Source organism: Engystomops pustulosus, chromosome 5, assembly GCF_040894005.1.
Source record: "Engystomops pustulosus chromosome 5, aEngPut4.maternal, whole genome shotgun sequence".
Taxonomy (NCBI): domain Eukaryota; kingdom Metazoa; phylum Chordata; class Amphibia; order Anura; family Leptodactylidae; genus Engystomops; species Engystomops pustulosus.
The window spans coordinates 126,729,419-126,754,135 of NC_092415.1; the positions used below are offsets into that span (position 1 = coordinate 126,729,419).

General features: G+C 42.8%; 1 protein-coding gene and 1 long non-coding RNA gene across 12 annotated transcripts in view; one reads left to right on the plus strand and one right to left on the minus strand.

The window, feature by feature from the left end:
* The window catches only part of TMEM245 (transmembrane protein 245), a 757,127-nt gene that overhangs the window by 149,931 nt on the left and 582,479 nt on the right, over positions 1-24,717 (minus strand). For 9 of the 11 annotated variants that reach the window (XR_011855834.1, XR_011855837.1, XR_011855832.1 and 6 more), the window contains one exon: positions 2,116-2,290. The exons of 1 other annotated variant lie outside the window; for it this stretch is intronic. Coding sequence is in view for 2 of the 10 variants with exons in the window: in XM_072152982.1 (XP_072009083.1) it covers positions 2,116-2,290 (175 nt within the window). In the remaining 8 variants the exon portion in view is untranslated. Of the gene's footprint in view, positions 1-2,115; positions 2,291-24,717 lie in introns of those variants that run through there. One more of the 11 variants, XR_011855838.1, reaches the window with a different exon arrangement.
* Positions 23,316-24,717, plus strand: part of LOC140133182 (uncharacterized) — a 77,687-nt gene continuing 76,285 nt past the window's right edge. The window contains exon 1 of the long non-coding RNA XR_011855840.1: positions 23,316-23,354. This is a non-coding gene — a long non-coding RNA (uncharacterized lncRNA). The remainder of the gene's footprint in view (positions 23,355-24,717) is intronic.

The following is a 24,717-nucleotide window of genomic DNA, read 5'->3' on the forward strand; positions in this document are numbered from 1 at the left end:
GAATACCGTTCCACCAGATCCACAAGTTGGTCGGCTGTTTCAGGGTCTCCATGGCTTACCCACTGCCTTTATTTTTCTGGTAGAGCCCTAAGGTATCGGTCCATAACCACTCTTTGAACCACGTTAGGTGCTGACAAAACCTCAGGCTGTAGCCACTTTCTGGTCAGATGAATGAGGTCGAACATCGGAGAACGTGGTGGTTTGTCTGCTCTGTATGTCCACTGGTGCACTCTTTGCGCTCGGACTGCTAGGGTTACTCCTAAACGAGCCAGGATCTCTGCCTTAAGCTTATCAAATTCCTGGGCTGCCTCTGGCTCCAAATCAAAGTAGGCCTTTTGCGCTTCCCCAGCAAGGAATGGGGCCAGTAGTCCTGCCCAACGTTCTCTGGGCCATGCCTCACACTCGGCAGTCCTTTCAAACGTGGTGATAAATGCTTCCACATCATCCTCTGCTGTCATTTTTTGCAAAAAACGACTCACATTAATAGTTTTCCTTTCTGACTCTCCTTGAGCCGTGGGAAGATTTGCCACCTGCTGCACCACCTCCTGTAGAATCTGGCAGTCTTTATTTGTAGCATCTATTAATGTGGTTAGCTGTGCTGACAATAAGCGGTTTGCTTCCTGCTGGTGTGCATTGGTCCGCTGTTGTTCTCTGGTAGCATCCTGGTGGGCTGCAGTAGACTGCAACAAAGCCTTTAATACTTCCCCCATCTTTCAACGTCACCTTAGCACGTTGCCCGCATCCTCCACCACTTGTAAGAAATTGGTTAGGGATCGCCTTTGCTGGAGTCAAAGGTCACGCTTCTTTTTCCATCAATACGAGGCAAACAGCAGCAGGTAGGTAGGTAGAAGCTGACTCTGGGTCAGGTTTATTGCAGAAGATTGCAAGAAAAGAAACAAAAAACATTCACAAACAAAACTCCTTGCCTGTCTGGCACTGACTATACACAGTACAGCCCTAACTAACAACTGGAGGGCTTCTCTCTGCCAGCTAACAAACACAGCAGTATTGCAACCTTACTTGCATGTGGCTCTCACACAGACAGGCCCTGTGTCTCCAGGTAGAGAGAGTGAATTTCCCTATGTAGAGGGACCTGACTTTCCCTAAATACCTTCCTTCTGAACACCTCATTAATTAGGCAGCAGGTGAGTCTCTGGACTGCTACTTCACATATGAGAGGAACCTTGGAGAAATATACCTCCCCTCCACAACCTGTCCTGCACAGGTATCACAATACACATAACCCATAGTTATAAGTACCTGCTAGGATAGGACCAGGGGGGTTTACTCTATCATCCTTGAGAATTTTGAGCACATAAGATTCCAAAAACCAGACTAAATCACCTGACACCCTTATTACTGAACACAAACCCCCTCCTGTCTGGTATGAGGTGAGGGGTAAAATGGTGTCCAGTTGATTGAAGGCAATTGCACAATTGCTCCTCCAATTCTGATATTTAATAATAACTACTGCAAAAAGTTAACTTATGGAGGGGAGGGGTAGCAGGTGAAAATCATCCTCTCAGTAATATCACAGTTAGGGAGTTAGAGCAAAAAACCCACAGGGTTTAAATTAGTGAACCCACAAAGCCACCTTGGTCAGTCTTTGGAAGAGCAGTCTTCTATTTCACTAGTAAAGTCTATTCATTTTATTCCCTTTTTTTTTTATAACTGTTTATGTATGTATGCATTTTCTTGTAAACATTTTCTTTATATGACTACTGTATATTTTAATGTTTGCATTGCACATCTGTGTATTAATTCTTCAAAACTTAAGTTTCTGCTTATAGCCTTAAAGAACCTTCCGAGGAGATAGCATTATTAGTATTCATTTTAAGTTATTTTTTGCTACATTGTACTACAATGTACTACATTGTGAGGCTCTCTAGTTTAAGTGCACCCAGTGACGTGACCTGAGTAGGGCTTGATAAAAATATCTATTTCTTGTCTTGGCTGAATGTGATATGTTAACCTTAATCAAAATGGCTATAGCTAAGGCCCCATAAACCAGAACATAATTAAAAGTATAGCCTCTTTTCTTTATGCTATAACAAAATAGGTTAGGAATGCTGTTGGATGAAAGAATGTGTAGAATACAACAATATCATTACTTACCCAGATATATCAGAGTAGATGGCAGTGTCAACAAAATATGTTGGCAGTAAATGGCACACAAGTAGTAAAATAGCTTTACAGCTTTCGCCTTGAGAAAACCAAAGGTCCAAAACAGCAGGAATAGCAGCCCAGTAAGTCCCCAGAAATGGTACTGCTCCAAGAATTGCTGCAAGAGCTTTTACATGCAAGGAAAATAAGAAAATCAAAAAACACTGCATAATTTATTAACAATGCACAAAATTACTGAAACTACAGGATCAATGATGATGGTACACATCATCAAAATGGTTTTGCTACCTCGGTTTCTATATCTCTTTAGGTTTTTACCCAGATCTGTGCTTATGAAGACATTTTAATATATACAATCCCACATCTCCAAATTTATATGGAATAACAAATGACCATACATGACCATATTCATCATGTTCAAACAAGTGTATGGACAGAATGACACTTCCCAATTTTGCTCTATATTACAAAGCTGTCAAAATCACAGAAAGAGTGGAAACATTCTTGTTGGACAGTCCGGATCGGGGATTACACAGGGACTGGGTAAGTAAATGTGCCCCATTGTCTTTATTTCTAAAAAGCTGTATTAATAATGTCCTGGTATGAACTTGGGGGCCTCTCAAACATGACACTACCTACTCCAAAACATCACATATAGTACTCATATAGATATTGTGATCTTAGTCAACAAATTCAGACAGACTCACTGGACCTGTGCGTTTCGTCGTTAAAGTAGGGCGGCTCCTCAGGCGTCTCATTATGGGAAAAATGGGACTTAATGTTAATACAACACCATAAAACCAATGTCTGGTTGGAACAGGACCAATCCATAGAACACCTGACTTCACCATTAGCAGTCACATTTCCCACACAATGCAGGATTAGATGCCATATCATCTTTTCTGGATACCCCTTTGAGATTCTATGCAAAACACAAACAATTTGTCCTAACCCACAACTATTTTGTATTTGATTCCAAGTTCTACCACCAGCTCAGGGGCAGAACAAGCTGGTGGGAGAACAAGATTGTCTTTTCTGAGAGTAGTGCACAGTGGTCTGAAAACATAGGGGCTCATTCACTATGGGTCCACAGATCGCATTTTCGCCGGGTTTCCCGACGATTTCCGATTAGCGCCGAACTAAACTAGGGTTTTTTGGTGCACACGATCGGATTTTGGCGTGTGGGCACTGGCTTTCATACGACACAAATCGGGGGGCCGTCGGATATGACGGATTCGGACAACGCGCAGGATTTAACATCGGGAATTACAAGCACCATCAAGAAGAAGGTGAATTCCGGCGGACCTCAGAGAGGGAAGCAACAGATGCAGGATGTCGGGCGCACGATGTTGGTGAATCGTGCCGGACTTCATCTTCGTCGGACGTCCGTATTGGGGATCGCGACAGGACCGGGTAAGTAAATTACCCCATCTGTATAATGCAAGATATTTACTAATAACATATGTCCTGGAATAGGTAGAAAACCATTGTCTTGTCTTAACAGAGTTTAAGAAATAACACATGTGTTATTTAACGCATATGTATATAATACTGTAATTACGCTATCACTCAACTGTGTACGCGCATATCACTTTAAATCTCTGTGAAGGAAGAGATGCAGAGGAGGTGGAGTGAGCAGTGAGGAGGTGGCGCATGCACATAAGAAATATATAGACAGCACGCGTTATGTAGCATAAAAATCAATAAATCATTAATAAATCTTATTCAAATATCTACAACAAAAAGAAAAACATCAAGTGGACAAAAATATAGTAAGAACAATTAAAAATGAGCGATACAGACCAACTGCAGCCATCTACCCAATCACAGCAGGTTAGTGACATCTGATAATGTCAGGTAAACCTGCTAAAGAGCCCCCAAGAATACCCCAAAAAAAGCTGTACTGTTAGATAAGCATAATTATGCAGCAGATGTGTGTGAAGTATAGAGTATACCAGTGATGGCGAACCTTTTAGAGATCGAGTGCCCAAACTGAGACCCAAAAACCACTAGCTTTTCCTAAAGTGCCAACACGGCAATTTAGGCAGTAACAAACGTATTGCTACCAGAATCTTTGAGCTCCAATCCGACACCTTTTCACTCTTCGCCACCACTGGAGTATACTATGCAGAGAGATGAGCGATGAAATAAAATCCAAAACATACAAAGTGCCTACAATAATACACTAAACTTTCAATAAACCCTCAAAAAACTGCATGTATGAACCCTCATATACCTGCAAAAGCTGTCAAATAGTATAAGGATAAGGATGATGAACATCTGCTAGCAAAATATTACCATATTACATGTGGTGAAAAGAAGGGAGCCTAGCCAATGCCCACACGTAACGCTGCAGATAACGGCTTCCTCAGGGGTGCCCAAGCGATGTGGTGCCTATAAATAAATACCTGCTGACATGAGTGTCACCTGTGCTTCCTGCGTGCACCCAAGGTGTCATTGCAGTGCCCACATCGGCGTATATCGGCCATGGAAGGGCCTGTGTGCTGATATGACCAGTGACGTCAGCACAGATGACCGCGCATCCATGCATGTACACTCCCAACCCGTAAGAGGGAGCTAGAGAGAATGTTGGCGCCTGTATATGCACCTAGGCATCTACCTGCTACCCTGTTTCCCCTAAAATAAGTCATCCCCCAAAAATAAGACCTAGTACAATTTTGTTCAGGCCTAGAAATATAAGGCCTCCCCTGAAAATAAGACCTAGCGGCAGCCATTGCAACGGCTCCGCCCACACCATATATTAGTATTAGTAGTTCTATAAGATGCTGCAGAAGGTTATGACATGGGGAAGAATTCATGGGATAAATTACAGGCTGTTGTGCTGCAAATGTGATACCAGCAGCTACCAGGATAAGAAGGGTCATTTATGGAAAGTTCTTTTACTAAACATGAGAGATTTGGGCCAATGATTCTAATAGAAATGGAGTCAAGAATTTCTGCACGGAATTCAGAGTTTGGAGAAGTTAATTTTTTGTTCAACGATAAATATAAATTCTTGTTCATGGAAAAATAAGAATCCCCTGAAAATAAGACCTAGTGCCTCTTTAGGAGCAGAATTCAATATAAGACACTGTCTTATTTTTGGGGAAACAGGGTATTACATGAGCAGTGTAATAATGGGCAGTGTGTGAACAATAACGCTAGTTGTTTAAAACATATGATTGTGCAATACAAGCTGACTGCTAAATAGCTACATTAATTATATATCTCCTTCACCTAAGTGTACAGGTAACATATAAAGATGATAATAATATAAAAAAATATGAAAAAAAATATAATATATATAAAAAAAATCCCTCATCAAAATGAGTATAAAGACAAATAAATAAGTGCTTAGATGAATTAATAAATAAATAAAACAGATAAGTACATTAATAAAGTGACAGTGCAACCCATTAAATGAAGTCCTACAGCAGGTGAATACCTGAGTATAATAATTTGACAAAGTGCTCTGCAACAACCCTAAAAATCATAAATAATATATTAATCTGCAACGTGATCGATGCATGTAAACAAAAATTATATATAATAGCAATGCACAATAATTCACACTCACACATAACCATGCACACGCATGGGCCCATGCACAGATACCCAGGACACACACCCACAACAGCACAAGAGGCGCATCCACATAGGCATTATTAGAGACGCCGACCCGCAAGCTCTTAAAATGAGTGAGCAAGGCCGAGAGTGGAGACGCCAATGTTATCCTCGGCCGGGTATACTGACAGACTTATTATGCATTGAGCCAATTACCCCTTTCAGTGACATTGACAATGTAGCTATTATATGCACATAAAATACATTATTGGACAGGATTTTGAGACATGCATGACATCAATTTATCTAATGGGGCGTGTGCAATATAGTGTAACCTTGTATCCTACAGCAACTCATTAATTGGTCATTGTCCTCCGTTTGACGGGCACGTGCTTTAGACTATGAAGTTTACAGCTATAAGTTGTTTGGTTGCTGCACTCTTGAGCCTTAGGGATACATGTAATAATACCTGGGACCTATCAATTTGTAGACATATAATGTCACATCATGTCCTTGAACAGGCACTTCCTTATCTGTTTCTATCTGGATTCTATAGGCAGGGCCGGATTAACCCCTTCCCGACGCCGGGTCCTGGTGCATGGAGAGGGCTCGCGGCCCGAGCTCTCTCCATAGCCGGTAAGTTTTTGCTGCATATTGCAGCAAAGGCTTACCGGTTTACACCTCGATCGCCGCCAGCGGCTTCAAAAGGATGGTGGCACATGGGCGCCGCCATCTTGTCGCGGATCGTCACTCCCCTATGACGTCATGGGGAGCGCTGATCCGTCGCCATGGTAGCCTCGGGTGTTCCGAATACCCGAGGCTACTTCGTGTTAACCCATGCATTACAATGTGCTAATTGCACATTGTAATGAATGGGGAGTAAAATCCACATTTACTGCCATACAGTAGTATGGCAGTATATGGTAGGATGAATCAGACTACGTAGGGTTAGAGTACCCTAGGCCTAGGGAGTCTGAAAAATAGTAAAAGTAAAAATAAAAAAAAAGTTAAAAAAAAAAAAAATTATAATAAAAAAACCTAAAAATTCAAATCACCCCCCTTTCCCTAGAACTGATATAAATATAAATAAACAGTAAAAATCATAACACATTAGGTATCGATGCATCCGAAAAATGTCTGATCTATCAAAATATACTAACGGTTTTTCACTGCGTTTAACCCCGTAACGGAAAATAACACGCAAAGTCGAAAATTGCACTTTTTTGCTATTTTGAAAAATATAAAAAAAATTAATAAAAAGTGATCAAAAGGTCCCAAAGTCCCAAAAATTATAGCAATGAAAACGCAATCAAAATTTGCAAAAAATTACACTACCCACAGCTCCGTACACCAAAGTATAAAAAAGTTATTGGCGCCAGAAGATGGCAAAATAAAAAAAAATATTTTGTACAGGAGGTTTTAATTTTTTTAAATGTATAAAAACATTATAAAACCTATACAAATTTGGTATCCACGTGATCGTACCGACCCAAAGAATAAAGTAGACCTGTCATTTGGGACACAGAGTGAAAGCTGTAAAATCCAAGCCCACAAGAAAACGTCGCAAATGTGGTTTTTCACCATTTTCACTGCATTTGGAATTTTTTTCCCGGTATAGGATCACTGACAGCGAACCTATCACAATACATAGACAACTTTTTACAGGATTATGTTAAAAAAAACAAGAAGCTACCTAAAAGACACTACTCAGATAATAAGAATTTTAGAATGCTTAAATTGGAATCAGAGCTGGACAATTGCTACACTAGATGTCAGCTCCCTGTATACATGAATCAAACACGAATTGGGTATCCAAGCCATTGAACACTATCTTAATCAGGGAGAATTAAAAAATGCCCAAATAAACTTCTTATTAGACTGCATCCGCTTTACTCTACAACATAATTATTTTTATTTTGAGGGAAAATACTATCTCCAACTATCAGGTACAGCCATGGGCACCAGGTTCGCACCAAGCTATGCAAATCTGTTCATGTCCTATTGGGAAGAACAGAATATAGATTGCAGGCTTGGTGACGGCCTGGTGCTCTGGCACCGTTATATAGATGATATCATCCTAATTTGAGACAAAAGCGAATTAGAACTAAATGAGTTCATTTCATCATTAAATACAAATAATTTTAATCTTCAATTTTCACCAAAAATCAGTAAAACACAAATAGAATTTCTGGATTTACAAATAGATATCAAAGAAGGAAAACTTGAATGCAGTACATATAAAAAACCTACATCTAAAAACAGTTACATATCTAGAAACAGTTGCCACCTCCCCAGGTGGCTACCATATGACCAGTTCAGGCGACTTAGAAGAAATTGTACAAGTCTAAATAAATTTGAAGAAGAAGCCAATCAATTAATAGACTATTTCCAAGATAAAAATTATACCACCACGACATTATCATCAGCTTTACAGAAAGCCAGACAATTAGAGAGGGAAGACTTGTTGAAAGAAAAAGTTATACTCCCACAAGCCCCAACTATATTTGACAGTAATAGTAAGCTAATCTTACCATACAACACCCAATACAAAAAACTTGAAAATATTATTACCAAACACTGGGATGTCTTAAGAAATGACAAAACACTCCATTCACTATTACCTAATAGACCACCTATAATTTATACCAAAGCCCCTAACTTAGGCTTGCAAATATCCCCCCTACATTAAGAAAGAGAAACCGAAAAATACATCAGACACATGGCTAAGCTTGAAAAGCTTTCACAGATGCGGAGATTGTATAGGGTGCAGAAAAACCTCTTTTCCCAAAAAAACTTCCCAGGTTGTATCATCAAACAACGGACTAGTACATGACATAAACAAATTACTCACCTGCAACAGCAGTGGAGTGATCTATCTAATAACCTGTACATGTAGAAAACAGTACATTGGAAGAACAATAAGACCCTTAAAAGTCAGAATTGCAGAACACCTAAGGAATATCAGGAAGGGTTTGGAAACACACTCCCTTTCCAAACATTTTAAAACAGCTCACACTATGCATGCTACACAATTGAAATTCTGTGCAATACAAACGATTAAGAGAGACTGGCGGGGTGGCAACTATGTTGCGAAAATGTCCAGAGCAGAATCCAAATATATCTTTGAATTTGATACAATTCTTCCCAGGGGTCTTAATGCTGAATTGGAAATCTTTGGTTTTTTATAAATAGATGGAGGGCACCACGATGCAAACCACAATAGTCAGGCTGTATACCAGCACTTGTGCTAGCCTTATGGTTCCCCCCACCTCAACTTCACATACAGAATTATTTAAGGTTACTTATGTATACACAAATCTGACTTTTAAATGTTTAGACAAATCCCGTGTCTCAAAACTATACATGCCCTTGTTGAACGTTTATACTGTAACAATTTTAAATATACTTGCCTGTTTATCCTAATTTTATATATACTTATCTGTCTATCCTTATATTATAGATGCTTCATAAATCACACTGCATGAATTTATCTTAAAGTATACTGTATACACCTGTTATTTCCAGCCAACCGAGTGTACCTATACTTATGACACTGTATGAATTTTACTTATGATATAGTATAGATATCTGTTTCTTTCAGTAAATCAAGTGTTCTTTTATTTTACATATTACTCCACAAAAACAAACTACTTTGCCCCAAAAAGATATATATATTTATGATACAATATAATTGAGATAACAATCTCAATTCTTAAAATCCAGTCCACAGTTTTCCGCAAAATTTATTTTTCTAGCTCATGATATCCAGGCCAGGTTTTCCAAATATCCTGAACACAGCTATAAAACAGGAGAAAATTTAACAAGGAGGTTTACAAAGGCTACTGAGGAAAGAGCTGCTTGCTCTGAAACGCGTCTAGCCATAACAGCCATAAAACACAGGATCGTGACCCAACCGATAGCCACTCACGGAGAGAGCACCCGCAAACGACTTTAAAGAGACTTGCAAACGAAATATCTCTTGCCACAAACTCCTAGGGATGGACGCATCCCGCTGCTTGTAACAAAACACTCACCACGACCTCAGGACAAAGAAGTTATAAAGCTGCAGAAACTCTGTCATCTGACGCAAGATCCACGCCAAAACAGGTGCCTTGAACGCCATTGGGCAACACACGTGGCAGTGAAGACGACATTGTTCATACAACCTTCTATTATCCTCCGATACGGAGAAACTGGGGTCTGTGACGAGAACAAGCCAGAACCAACGAACCGTGAGTGCCTGTCCACATAACGCTAATCGCAACATATCATTGGGCCGATCCCATTTTTTTAGCTACATATACTGCAGATATAGGGCCCTATATCCTGCCAGTTGCAAAAGATACCTCCTGGATATCCACTTTTTTACCATATGCATATGAACGTTTTTATATAAAAATATTTTTCTCTTATACCTCACAATATAAGTAAAATACTTATCCTTAAACCGTTAATGGTCCTTTTTTTTAACTTTATTTTAAACCAGTTGTTTTTTGTTATAAAGACCAAACTTTTATGTACAGACGTCTGTAGGTCTGATTTTGCATTATCTTTGTATTTATTTGTATATAATTAGATTACATAAATTAAAATTTTCATATTAAGAAATCTGGCACCGGCCCTTATTAGTGCCCACCTATACACCAATTTCACAAACCAACAGTTTTCTCTTTTCCCTTTTCTGGTGTTTAAGGGTTAAGGTGGTAGCACATAAGAACGGTTTTATAAGTCTGAAAAGTGCCACTAAACATTTTTTACATTCCTATTATTGTTATATACACACACCCCATAATAACTATATACACATTCCTATTATTTCTATATACAACCCCCATAATAACTATATACACATTCCTATTATTGCTATATAAACCCCCCACAATAAATATATACAATCCCCAATAATAACTATACAGATTCCTAATATTGCTATATACACCACCCATAAAAACTATATACACATTCCTATTACTGCTATATACACCCCCCATAATAACTATATACACATTCCTATTATTGCTATATACACCCCCCATAATAAATATATACACACATTCCTAATATTGCTATATACAACCCCCATAATTATACCCCAATAAAAACTATATACATTCCTACATAAAATACTAAAATTGTTCTCACCTTCCATCGTTCCCACGATGCGCGCCGTGCTCATCCACCCTCGCGGTGTCGGGTGGATGTAAACAAAGATGTCGGCGCCATCTTTACTTACTTCGATCGTCTATGGCAAAGCAGGGAACATATTGTTCCCTCGCTCTGCCATAGATTTAAGGCGGACACACCGGCGGAATTTGGCTCGCGGCCTCGGCAGCCCGGCAACGAGTTGGCTAATGGTTGGCTAATATGTATGAATAAATACCTATGATCTCCAGATCCAGGTTTGAATTGCTCTTGTGTTCCAATATTTAGGGACAGCATCTTTTTAACTGGTGTAATCGATTGTTAATTAATAAAGGATTTTTTTTTACTTACATAAGACATCTACTGCTCTTTTGTTTTGGGTTTGTGTCTCCAGCAGATACTACCCAATCTGTTGGTGACCGTACAGGTAGACATAAATCTACCATCAGAACAAAAAAAATCGGTTACTCTCGTTGCCATAACATTTTTCAAAATGTTAACAGTTCAAAATGAGTAGAGTTGTCGATCGGATACAACAACTTAAAAAACATGAATCGTTTTAGAAATATACATTACAGAACCTGAAACCTAAAGGGCCTGCATCGGGAGTATGATGTTAACAGTTTTTTGTAGCTCCTTGTGATTGAGATGAATTTGACTTTATTGACACCTTTGATGTCACTATAGCTGTATCAGTACATATCGATGTTTATTTTGTTAGCATACTAATAAAGTTTAGCATACTAACCAAATGTCTTTGATTATCAGATTTGTGAATCTTATACAGTGGTCTCGTTTCTCTTTTTCTTATGGGGTGGTAAGCATATTCCCCCATGGCAGTTTCCCTTTTCCTCAACTTCTCCCTGGCTTATTATTGTGTTTGATAAAGGCTAAAACGTAGTCGCAATTTCACATGTTGTTTTTGACCATTAATAAAATTACCTTTTTGCCAGAAGTTTCTTCAACGCACAGAATGGAGGAACTCATAGCCCAATCCCCTGCAGATCGCACCCGTTTTTCTAATACTTGGTTACACTGGCAAAGATTCTTGTCCTCTCCAGAATACAGAGCACTTCAAGACTGAACCTGATATATGGTACTTACCCATTCTCTACTCTCCGGCTGCCTCCGGTCCCCCTGTAAAACTCCCGCCCCCACACCCTTAACCCCGCTTACCCCTCAACTCTCCTGCACCCCCACCTTCCCCTCTAACCCTTCTTCCTCCCCCCCCCCCCCCAAAAAAAATACTGAGTTATGTATGTTACATGATTTAATGTTACGTTCTCCTTTGTTTCTGTTATATGATTCCTTCCAAAGGATTGTTTGGCTTTTACTGCATTAAGCCTTATAAGGCGCTGTATTCTAACCACTTACGTGTCATGCCAACATGTATGTACCTTTACCTGAAATTCAATAAAGCTTTTTCTTGAATGGAAAAAATTACCTTTTTGCATCATAACATGAAGGTGTGCTTGACACTTCATTTTTTACATTTATACATGAACCCTGAGCACCTTGATCTGAAGATTTCATAGTGCAGCTGTACGAACGGTGGATGGGATTAAAGACAGCTGTGTTTAATGCAGGTAGCAATATATACATATGTAACATACACTCACCGGCCACTTTATTAGGTACACCTGTCCAACTGCTCGTTAACACTTAATTTCTAATCAGCCAATCACATGGCGGCAACTCGGTGCATTTAGGCATGTAGACATGGTCAAGACAATCTCCTGCAGTTCAAACCGAGCATCAGTATGGGGAAGAAAGGTGATTTGAGTGCCTTTGAATGTGGCATGGTTGTTGGTGCCAGAAGGGCTGGTCTGAGTATTTCAGAAACTGCTGATCTACTGGGATTTTCACGCACAACCATCTCTAGGGTTTACAGAGAATGGTCCGAAAAAGAAAAAACATCCAGTGAGCGGCAGTTCTGTGGGCGGAAATGCCTTGTTGATACCAGAGGTCAGAGGAGAATGGGCAGACTGGTTCGAGCTGATAGAAAGGCAACAGTGACTCAAATCGCCACCCATTACAACCAAGGTAGGCAGAAGAGTATCTCTGAACGCACAGTACGTTGAACTTTGAGGCAAATGGGCTACAGCAGCAGAAGACCACACCGGGTGCCACTCCTTTCAGCTAAGAACAGGAAACTGAGGCTACAATTTGCACAAGCTCATCGAAATTGGACAGTAGAAGATTGGAAAAACGTTGCCTGGTCTGATGAGTCTCAATTTCTGCTGCGACATTCGGATGGTAGGGTCAGAGTTTGGCGTCAACAACATGAAAGCATGGATCCATCCTGCCTTGTATCAACGGTTCAGGCTGGTGGTGGTGGTGTCATGGTGTGGGGAATATTTTCTTGGCACTCTTTGGGCCCCTTGGTACCAACTGAGCATCGTTGCAACGCCACAGCCTACCTGAGTATTGTTGCTGACCATGTCCATCCCTTTATGACCACAATGTACCCAACATCTGATGGCTACTTTCAGCAGGATAATGCGCCATGTCATAAAGCTGGAATCATCTCAGACTGGTTTCTTGAACATGACACTGAGTTCACTGTACTCAAATGGCCTCCACAGTCACCAGATCTCAATCCAATAGAGCATCTTTGGGATGTGATGGAACGGGAGATTCGCATCATGGATGTGCAGCCGACAAATCTGCGGCAACTGTGTGATGCCATCATGTCAATATGGACCAAAATCTCTGAGGAATGCTTCCAGCACCTTGTTGAATCTATGCCACGAAGAATTGAGGCAGTTCTGAAGGCAAAAGGGGGTCCAACCCGTTACTAGCATGGTGAACCTAATAAAGTGGCCGGTGAGTCTATGTTTTTCAGGGAAACATGCAATCGTAAACCAGACCCAGGTGTCTTGCATTATTTAAATGTGGCCTAGAACCGCCGTCATTAAGGAAAAGCAACGGTAGCAGCACGTGTGACCTGTGCCTCAATTGTTGGTAGAGGATCAAATATTTTTTTTTCTCTCAGCAAAATGTAAATACATTTATATAATCAATACAATGGGATTTTCTGGATTTTATTTTTGATATTCTCTCCCTCAATGATAAAAGTAACCTATCCAAAAAATTGGAGACTGTTTATGTCTTTATCAGTGGGCAAACTTACACAATCAGCCAGGGATCAAATAATTATTTCCTTCACTGTAAATTGACAAGAAACTAAATACAGAGAAAGTGGACCCTCTGAGGAATAACCAAGGGGGTGTGGTGGAGGAAGATATCGAATCTATTGAATGTCACCTTCTCAGCTGTCTTTATCCAGGAAAATACCCTGGACATGACATGATCTGGTATAATGGAAATTCTCTTTTGAATGTCAGCAAGTGCGGCCACTAAAAATAGGCAAATCACAAGGGCAAGAAGGTTTACAACCCCAGCTACTGCAAAAATTATGTACTGTGGTGCTAATATCTAAAAAAAAAAAGTATAAAAAATTGAGGCTGGAAACTACAGACCTATAAAATTAATGATTGCGGAAAACATATTTGAGGATTTTGAAATGTAAACACCTAGCACCAACAATGTTTATTGATTTTTACTGTATATCTGGTGTAAAGTGTGAGTTGGTGCTAGGTGTTTACATTTCAATCCCTTTTTGTACATTGCTACAGGTTAGGCACCTGTATATTACCTGTTAGCACCTCCACTGTCCACTACTACTTAGAGTCTGCGGGACAAGGCTAGTGCAGAGATAACTGTATAAATATATTTGAGGACTTTGTTGGAGATACTATCCTGGAGTATCTTAAAGGGACCCTATCACCAGGAGACCCATTTTTAGCACTCCCCCAGTCCCCACAGAGCATAGGTTTTACAGAAAAAAAAGATATGTTATATAGTACCTTTCAATACCATGTGCTGTGTGACTAGGCACTTGACAGGGGTGGGTGGAAACTGCTCCTTTACATAGAGAGGGGAGGACACGACGTCACAGAACAATAGAAGTTTTGAACATCAGCGATTCTTCCGGTTTGTATGTGCATGAAGGTATAATGAGCTGGTGTACTAATTTATCCCCTCCTTGCAAACCATTCCCTCTCCAATCTCTATGCATCATTGGTTAAACACTTCTATCTATCATGTCTATCAGAACCACATCATGAACACGAAATGTATACACATGTATTATTCTATAAGCTTACATACATAAAGAAGTGTAAATCAATTACTTTATTGACATTCCCTACATTGACAAACTATTTTCCTGTCCGGTGGTAAAAAGCTCCACACTGAATCCCAAAGGTGAGGAAAAAGCATGCATGAATATTGTGCCTTCCCCAAGGTGGCACCGGTGCGCATTAGCATATCACGTCAAAGCTCCAGCAACGAGGAAGGCGCTATCCAGCAGGCATTTTTCCAGAAGATTAAGAATTCTTCTTTCACCATTTTGAGGAGTATTATTAGCCGAGTGGGAGTACAGTATTTTCCGCAATATATATTAATAACTCCTAGGTATATACAGTGTTAATAGACAAATATTTAAGCAAGAAAATCATTACAGATACGACATAGCACGTTACAGTACTACTCCTTCTTTCCAGCATATCCGGGCACTGCGCCATACTCTGACTACAGATATCTTTTATACAATAGACTTTATTAGTGGTGTTTATTATTATGTATCAGCCTGGTACTGCACTGTATATAAGAATATAGCACCACATTTATTATATACAGTATTTAACAGTATCAACAAACATAATGGATCACATTGACCAAGGTGCTTGCAGCAGTTTTCTGTCGGATTTTGCACATTCTTTTCAGTACAAGTGGCTTGTACAGGCATTTATAACACTACGACACATGTGTTGCACACGACCCTTTTATGGCACGGCTGCACTAGTCTTCATGCGACACAAATGTCTGCACTGAAGGGGTCAGACCATGCTCCACATTTATCTTGCAAAGTCTGACAGAAATGTTCAAGGTGCACCAAAAGAGTGGTGCACTCTGTCCAGGCAGAGCAGGGAGCGCCCTGTGACAATGGTTTTAAACACTGTACATAGTTCACAATAGCTTAGACATTGCACAGAACCATAAAAAGAAAAAAAGACACACAAAAAGGCCTACAACGTAATACACTTTATTTATCCCCCCCTTCTTACCCTCACCCCGTATGACTGGTTACCACAACCTGACTAGATACTGTGAGACACTGAAGGGGTTAACTGTGGATGAGCGGTATGTTTCCCCTAGGTTCTGCTATTATGCAAGGCCTTAGTGCTGAGGTTGGGTGTCCAGCACCTTGGACACAGGTGATGGGAGCAGCCCAATCAGTTTTTTTTAAAACCGCTCAGCAGAGCTGGAAGTGTTGTCTGTCTCTGGAAGGAGGCTGGAGAGCACACAGCCCTGACCTCTGTGCCTGGAGCAGCCAAGTGTTTTTGTATAGTGGTGAGTTAGTGAACACCTGTATAGTTAGCACCCTGACGGGTAGGATTTTTGTTTGTTTAATGCCTGAATGTAAAGGCTGTTTTATTTTGCTGCTACAATAAACGCAGGCGAGACCTGTTTTGGACTGTACCTTGGTGTCACTGTCTTGAACTGCATCACAGCACCCCGCTACTCTCTACTGGGCCAAATCTCCCACATATGGTGCTTCGGATTGCGGGCAGTTCAAAAGACACACACCTGAAAGGCTCGCTACATCCTGCAACAGTGCATGGCCTGGGTGAAAGCAGCAGGCAAATTGCAGGATAAAGCCAAGATGGAGGACTTTATTAAATACCTGCAAGAGGAGGCCAGAGCTAATCGGCAGCAGCAGCAAGCCATGCTCCAGCAGCAGGAGGAGAGGTCCCGACAGCAGCAAGCCATGCTCCAGCAACAGCAGGAAGAGTCCCGGGCTGATCGGCAGCTGCAGCAAGCCATGCTCCAGCAACAGCAGGAAGAGTCCCGAGCCATGTTCCAGCTGATGATGGAAAAGTTTTCTGGCGTTATGGCAGCACCGCAAGCGACGACTACTGAGGGGTCCCATACTGGTTTGCAAGGGTACCCGGTTGTCCAGCATTCCGCACGGGCTGCAGTACAAAAGGCTTTACAAAAGATGACGGCGACCGACGACGTGGAGGCTTATCTCACTGTGTTCGAGCGAGTAGCTGAGCGAGAGGAGTTACCAGCTGAGCAGTGGGCAGATGTCCTGGCACCGTTCCTGACAGGCGAATCGCAGAAGGCATACTACGACCTGAGTGAAACGGAGGCCCGTGAGTACCCCCAGTTAAAGGCGGAGATTCTGGCTCGTCTTGGGGTCACCGTTCAGGTTCGTTCCAGCCGGGTCCACCAGTGGGCATACTCTGAAAAACTACCCCCGCGCTCCCAAATGCATGACCTGATCCATCTTGTCCGGAAGTGGCTACAACCCGAGGACTGCACCCCAGCACAGATGGCCTAGTCGAGAGGTTTAACAAGACCTTGAAGGGGATGCTAAAGATGGTGGTCAGCAAGGATGGGAAGGACTGGGATTGTTTGTTGCCCTATTTGATGTTTGCCATACGTGAAGTTCCCCAGTCCTCCACGGGTTTCTCACCCTTTGAGCTGTTATATGGCCGTTCCCCACGTGGGCATTTGGATATAGCCAAGGAGACCTGGGAACAGGAGAGGACCCCCCACCGTAGTGTGATAGAACACGTCTCCCTTATGCAGGACCGCATAGCGGCGGTAATGCCCCTTGTAAAGGAGCACATGACAAGGGCACAAGAGGCCCAGTCTAGGGTCTACAATAGGTCAGCCAGACTCAGGACCTTTAACCCAGGCGACAGAGTGCTAGTTCTGGTGCCCACCATTGAGAGCAAGTTCTTGGCAAAATGGCAAGGACCATATGAGGTCATGGAGAAAGTAGGGGAGGTAACCTACAAGGTATCTCAGCCGGGGAGGAGGAAACCCGAACAGATATACCACGTGAACCTCCTAAAGCCATGGAGGGAAAGAGAGTCCCTGATGGCCGTGGGAGTAGAAAAAGCATCTGTCCCCAAGAAGGGGACACCGGAGGTAGGTGTACCCGATGCCAAGGTGCCTGAAGTACGGATCTCGGAGTCCCTCTCCAGGGCCCAGATTCAGGAAGCGAAGGAGTTTGTGCTCCGAAATGTGGATGTGTTCTCTAAGTTACCGGGACGTACTTCAGTCATCAAGCATGACATCGTAACCGAACCCCACATCCGGGTACACCAAAAACCCTACCGGGTCCCTGAAGCGCGCCGGAAAGCCATCTCCGAAGAAGTCAGGCAGATGTTAGACCTGGGGGTTATCGAGGAGTCTAAAAGTGACTGGTCGAGTCCTATTGTGTTGATTCCCAAACCTGATGGTTCCCTACGGTTCTGCAATGACTTTAGGAAGTTGAACGAGGTGTCCAAATTTGATTCTTATCCCATGCCCAGGGTTGACGAGTTGATAGAACGACTGGGAAAGGCTAGATTCTTCTCCACCCTTGACCTGACGAAAGGGTATTGGCAGGTACCCCTTACTGACAGGGCCAAAGAGAAGACCGCTTTTGTTACTCCTGATGGGCTTTTTCAGTACGTGGTACTCCCCTTTGGGCTACATGGGGCTCCCGCCACATTCCAGAGGTTAATGGATCTCGTCCTAAAACCTCACCGGAGATATGCCTCGGCCTACCTGGATGACATCATAGTTTATAGTAACGATTGGGAGAGTCACCTGGCCAAGGTGCAAGCAGTGGTAGACACCCTGAGGGCAGCAGGGTTGACAGCGAACCCCCAAAAATGTGCACTGGGTCTGGAAGAGGCCCGTTACCTGGGGTACCGTATTGGGCGAGGTGTCATCAAACCCCAAGTAAATAAAGTGGAGGCGATCCAGCAGTGGCCACGACCTATGAGCAAGAAGCAAGTGAGGGCTTTCCTAGGCATAGTGGGCTATTATCGCCGATTTATCCCCGATTTTGCTACCATAGCGGCACCCCTGACTGACCTGACCAAGGGTAGCAGGGCGGTGATGGTAAAGTGGAGTGAAGAGGCTGAGGGGGCGTTTCAGCGACTTAAGACTGTTTTGTGCGAGGGACCGGTACTGATCACCCCTGACTTCACCAAGACCTTTATTGTGCAGACTGACGCTTCGGACGTGGGCTTAGGGGCTGTCCTGTCCCAAGTAGTGAAGGGTGAGGAACATCCCGTGACATTCCTGAGCCGCAAGCTCACACCCCCTGAGAAGAACTATAGTATAGTTGAGAGGGAGTGCTTGGCGATAAAATGGGCTCTGGAATCCCTGAGGTATTACTTGATAGGGCGACAGTTTACACTAGTGACCGATCACTCTCCCCTCACCTGGATGAGTCAGGCTAAAGAGAGGAACGCCAGGGTCACAAGGTGGTTCCTAATGTTGCAGAATTTCAAATTCACGGTAGAACATCGAGCAGGAAAGCTGCATGGGAATGCCGATGCCCTGTCTCGTACCCACTGTCTGATGGCCAAAAGTGTTCGCCCCCACAGGGTCAAACAGAGGGGGAGGGTATGTGAGACACTGAAGGGGTTAACTGTGGATGAGCGGTATGTTTCCCCTAGGTTTTGCTATTATGCAAGGCCTTAGTGCTGAGGTTGGGTGTCCAGCACCTTGGACACAGGTGATGGGAGCAGCCCAATCAGTTTTTTTTAAAACCGCTCAGCAGAGCTGGAAGTGTTGTCTGTCTCTGGAAGGAGGCTGGAGAGCACACAGCCCTGACCTCTGTGCCTGGAGCAGCCAAGTGTTTTTGTATAGTGGTGAGTTAGTGAACACCTGTATAGTTAGCACCCTGACGGGTAGGATTTTTGTTTGTTTAATGCCTGAATGTAAAGGCTGTTTTATTTTGCTGCTACAATAAACGCAGGCGAGACCTGTTTTGGACTGTACCTTGGTGTCACTGTCTTGAACTGCATCACAGCACCCCGCTACCACGGTCTCTACTGGGCCAAATCTCCCACAATACCTATAGTTGACACTCATATTGTATATCTTATACATATTCACCTGTTTACTGGAAACCATTCTTTCCAGACTAACGACTTTCTATGTTCACTAAAGATTGACTCATTATCATGTAGTACACTTTTCTTTTCCACTCTTGAAACCGAGGCGTGTTGTTATTCATCCAATTATATGTAACCACAACAAAGACAAAGGTGGATGCGTATATCGGATATGACAATAACAAAGTTTATTAATTCATAAAGAAACTATACATACAGGACAAAAGTTAAAAACACTTAAAAAAATATATCCAACGGATGTATACGACTACCAAGGGCGAGTAATGCCCAAAAACTCCCTGTCCCAAGTTGGTCAGTCTAATATCCGCCCACAAGTACAGCATACAATAGTAATTCATGTATAAACAATCAGTAAACAAAGTACATAAAGTGGCCTGTGCAGATAAAGTGCATGAATAATGTTGTCCCTGAACCTGGTCATACAATACCCAAAGTGGTCCCAAAGTTGGAGAGTAAGAGGTTAATGCGAGCAGGTATCGGGGGCAGCCAGAGAGGGGGGAGGAGGGAGTGAGGCAGACCCCACGCGTATCGTCACCCGAACTGGTGATTTCCTCAGGGGTAAGTGTGTGCATAGTATCATTGTCCTGTTTAAATACCCCTCTGGGAGGCCTCGCCTCTAAAAGTAAGGTCCATGATTGGATGTAAAAGGTTACCTGGAACGTCAATATGCGTCTACAGGAGGCGGCGTGTAGGCGGTGACTACTGCGCATGTGCGGAAGTGCACCTGTCACGTGAGTAGTCACATGACAGGTCACATGATCGGAACGCCGGTTAGTGAGATATCAACATAATCAACCTGTCATATGATCGGAGATCCCGATTTTGCCATGAGTAAGTGAAATAAAATGAGGGTGAAGTGTTACAAGGTTAAGTAAATCTGAGAGTTTCTATCATTATGCGCTAGCGCTCAGTTCCTCTCCTCTCTTACACTTATAAGGTTATGGGTCACTTTCTCACTCACTCACCCCCAACGGCAGGACTACATCCTCTAAGAAATTATTGACATTCATTATTTTTTGGTTGTGCATTTAATTTGCAGAATCCTGCACATATTCTATACTGTTGCCTTATGAGGACTATTCGTTACCACCCAAGTCTGCCTTCACTTTACCTGACGAGTTTGATTCATCTTCCATCCATCCTCCATGATAAAAAAACTTTGATCTGGACCTCTACCAGATGAGAAAGATATTTGATTTGATTCTTTCAAATCCTCAGTGTGTATATATATTCCACATACCATGTGTTGCAATGTTGTGTATATAAATCTTCGTACATTACCTATACTATTTGAGCTCCCTCTGCTCCTCCTGTGTATCCCCCGAGCGAAACATCAGTACATCTCGCAAATTACACATAATGGGGCAGATTTACTTACCCGGTCCGTTCGCGATCCAGCGGCGCGTTCTGCGGTGGATTCGGGTCCGGCCGGGATTCATCAAGGTAGTTCCTCCGCTGTCCACAAGGTGTCGCTGCTGCGCTGAAAAGCATCTGAATGCACTCAAGTTCACCGGCCTATTCCTAGTGAAGGTAAGCGCGTCCCAAGCAACACTTTTATTGTTTTAAATGCGGCGGTTTTTCCAAATCCGTCAGGTTTTCGCTCGCCCGCGCCCCCCGATTTCCGTCGCGTGCATGCCAGCGCCGATGCGCCACAATCCAATCGCGTGCGCCAAAAACCCGGGGCAATTCAGGGAAATTCGGTGCAAATCGGAAATATTCGGGTAACACGTCGGGAAACCGCGAATCGGGCCCTTAGTAAATGACCCAAATATCTTGATCGGCATTCTTTTGCATTCAGTCTTGTCTCCAACATGAGCATGTTCGGGACGCGGTATAGACATAAGCATTGACGTCGTCTTGAGCCCCAGCCTCATAGTGTATACTTTGTACACATGTTTTTCAACCCTCTGGGAAGGTTCTCCCTCGGGTCCATGGCGGGATTTGGGTTCCTGTGGCGCCATATGTGTGAATTGATATGGCTTCTCCACACCATCGGAGTGGAGATGCCTTAGGTGACAGAACTGTTCTATAATTGACCTTTCACTCACTTTGTAAATACTTATTCCTTCGTCATTTGATATTGCGCCGTTATAAATTGAGGAGCTATATCTCGTCGATCATATGTTCTTTTCAGACCTTATGGGATATTCTGCCCAATGACGTCTTCAATATTACATACTTGAGCTGTTTCTATACAATTTAATTAACTTATGTCATTTCTTATTTAAAGTTTTGTTCAGAGTTTTGTCCACTGCTACTACTTTTGGCAGTTATCTTCAATATAGTGTTTTATGTTACACAGCGCGTTGGGCACAATCATGGTTGGCTGGCAGAGATCTATATCCTATACGAATTTATATAGGATATACTCGAGTATAAGCCGAGACCCCTAATTTTACCACCAAAAACTGGGAAAACCTATTGACTTGAGTATAAGCCGAGGGTGGGAAATGGATTGGTCACAGAACCCCCCCCCCCGTATATAGCCAGCCAGCCCCGTATAGTATACAGCCTGCCGCCAGTAGTATACAGCCACCCCAGCCTGCCCCCAGTTGTATACAGCACAGCCCAGCCTGCCCCAAGTAGTACACAGCACAGCCCAGCCAGCCCCCAGTAGTACACAGCACAGCACAGCCAGCCCCCAGTAGTACACAGCACAGCCCAGCCAGCCCCCAGTAGTATACAGCACAGCCCAGCCAGCCCCCAGTAGTATACAGCACAGCCCAGCATTAAAAAAACAATAAACTTATATACTCACCCTCCAGTGGCCCCGATGTGCAGCGCTGCTCCCCCGATGTCCGTGCGGGTCCTCTTCTGACTTCCGTGCCCATCTTCTATCCTCTGTACATTGCGCTGGGCGCCGCCATTGCTCTCTCTAGAGCGTCGCCTAGTATGACGTCAGCAGCCCGGGAGAGAGCAATGGCGGCACCCAGCGCGATGTACAGAGGATAGAAGAGAGGCGCGGAAGCCAGAAGAGGACCTGCGCGGACATCAGGGGAGCAGCGCTGCACATCGGCTTATACACGAGTATATACGGTAAGTCCCTTTATAACACCCTTTTATAATTATATAATTTTTCGTTATTTTTACACGTATTTGGAGGGTTTATAATGTGGCGTAGTATATGGAGTATTTACTATACAGTATACATCTGGAATTCGTTTGGGTTTGAAAAGGTAGCATTAATATAAATAATAACTATTCTGTGGATTTTTCAATGCTTTAAGCTCTCCTCCTTTTATAATAACTCGGCGTTTTATATACATCGATACCAGCAAGGGATGTGTATACTGAGCGCTAGTGCATAAAGTTAGAAACTCTCAGATTTACTTAACCTTGTAACACTTCACCCTCATTTTTTCACTTACTCATGGTAAAATCGGGATCTCCGATCATATGACAGGTTGATCATGTTGAAATCTCACTAACCGGCGTTCCGATCATGTGACCTGTCATGTGACTACTCACGTGACAGGTGCACTTCACCGCCTACACGCCGCCTCCTGTAGACGCATATTGACGTTCCAGGTAACCTTTTACATACAATCATGGACCTTACTTTTAGAGGTGAGGCCTCCCAGAGGGGTATTTAAACAGGACAATGATACTATGCACACACTTACCCCTGAAGAAGTCACCAGTTCGGGTGACGATACGCGTGGGGTCTGCCTCACTCCCTCCTCCCCCCTCTCTCGCTGCCCCCGATACCTGCTCGCATTAACCTCTTACTCTCCAACTTTGGGACCACTTTGGGTATTGTATGACCAGGTTCAGGGACAACATTATTCATGCACTTTATCTGCACAGGCCACTTTATGTACTTTGTTTACTGATTGTTTTATACATGAATTACTATTGTATGCTGTACCTGTGTGCGGATATTAGACTGACCAACTTGGGACAGGGAGTTTTTGGGCATTACTCGCCCTTGGTAGTCGTATACATCCATTGGATGTATTTTTTTAAGTGTTTTTAACTTTTGATTGTCCTGTATGTATAGTTTCTTTATGAATTAATAAACTTTGTTACTGTCATATCCGATATACGCATCCACCTTTGTCTTTGTTGTGGTTACATATAGTCTATTGGGATGCGTGGATGTCATTTTGTATAATACTATATAGGTAGTGCCTGCTCATCTCTTTGTTTCGTCTTCCAATTATATAATATCACCTTTCGTGCCATTATTAACCCTTTCATCTTGTATGCCTTTTTTTGAGCCCATTACTCCTATCTTTGTTCCAAGGATGTTCCAAGGAGTTTTTTTGTTTCATATGGCACCATACACCCACTTTGCCTTTTTATAGCCTCTATTATATCTTCTCAAGTTTCAATTTTGGGCACCTCCACACCATGTGGATTAGATCTGTATCCACAAGGTCACATCTAGGACACTTCTCTTTTCTCCGGTATCCAAACCTATTCAACATTTTTGGGGTATAATGGACCCTATGGATTAGGAATATTTGGGACACAATGTATGATAAATTCTTGATGGTGCATTTAATCATACCCAGAGCATCATCCCACTTTTCTTCTGATAAACCCGGGATATCTTTTTGCCATTTTTCATAGCAGTATGGAGCGTTTCCAGTGGCGTACCAACCACAATCGCAGCGGTTGCAAGTGGACCAGGCCCGTTAGAAGGGGGGGCAAAAGCTGTCACTAATGCCTCTGTCTGTCGTGGCCCGGGCCCCCTCTGTCATACTTTGGCGGAGTACTAAATGATTCCCGGGAGGGCGTCGGAGGGGGTTGTGCTGCCTGCCGCTGGCTATTCTAGCGTCTTCACTCTGCTGTGTTCTGTATCGGAGTGCACTGCTTAGAGCCGTGACAGAGCAGGAAGTGACACGCGCTGACACTTCATGCTCTGTCACTCTAATGACTGAAGCAG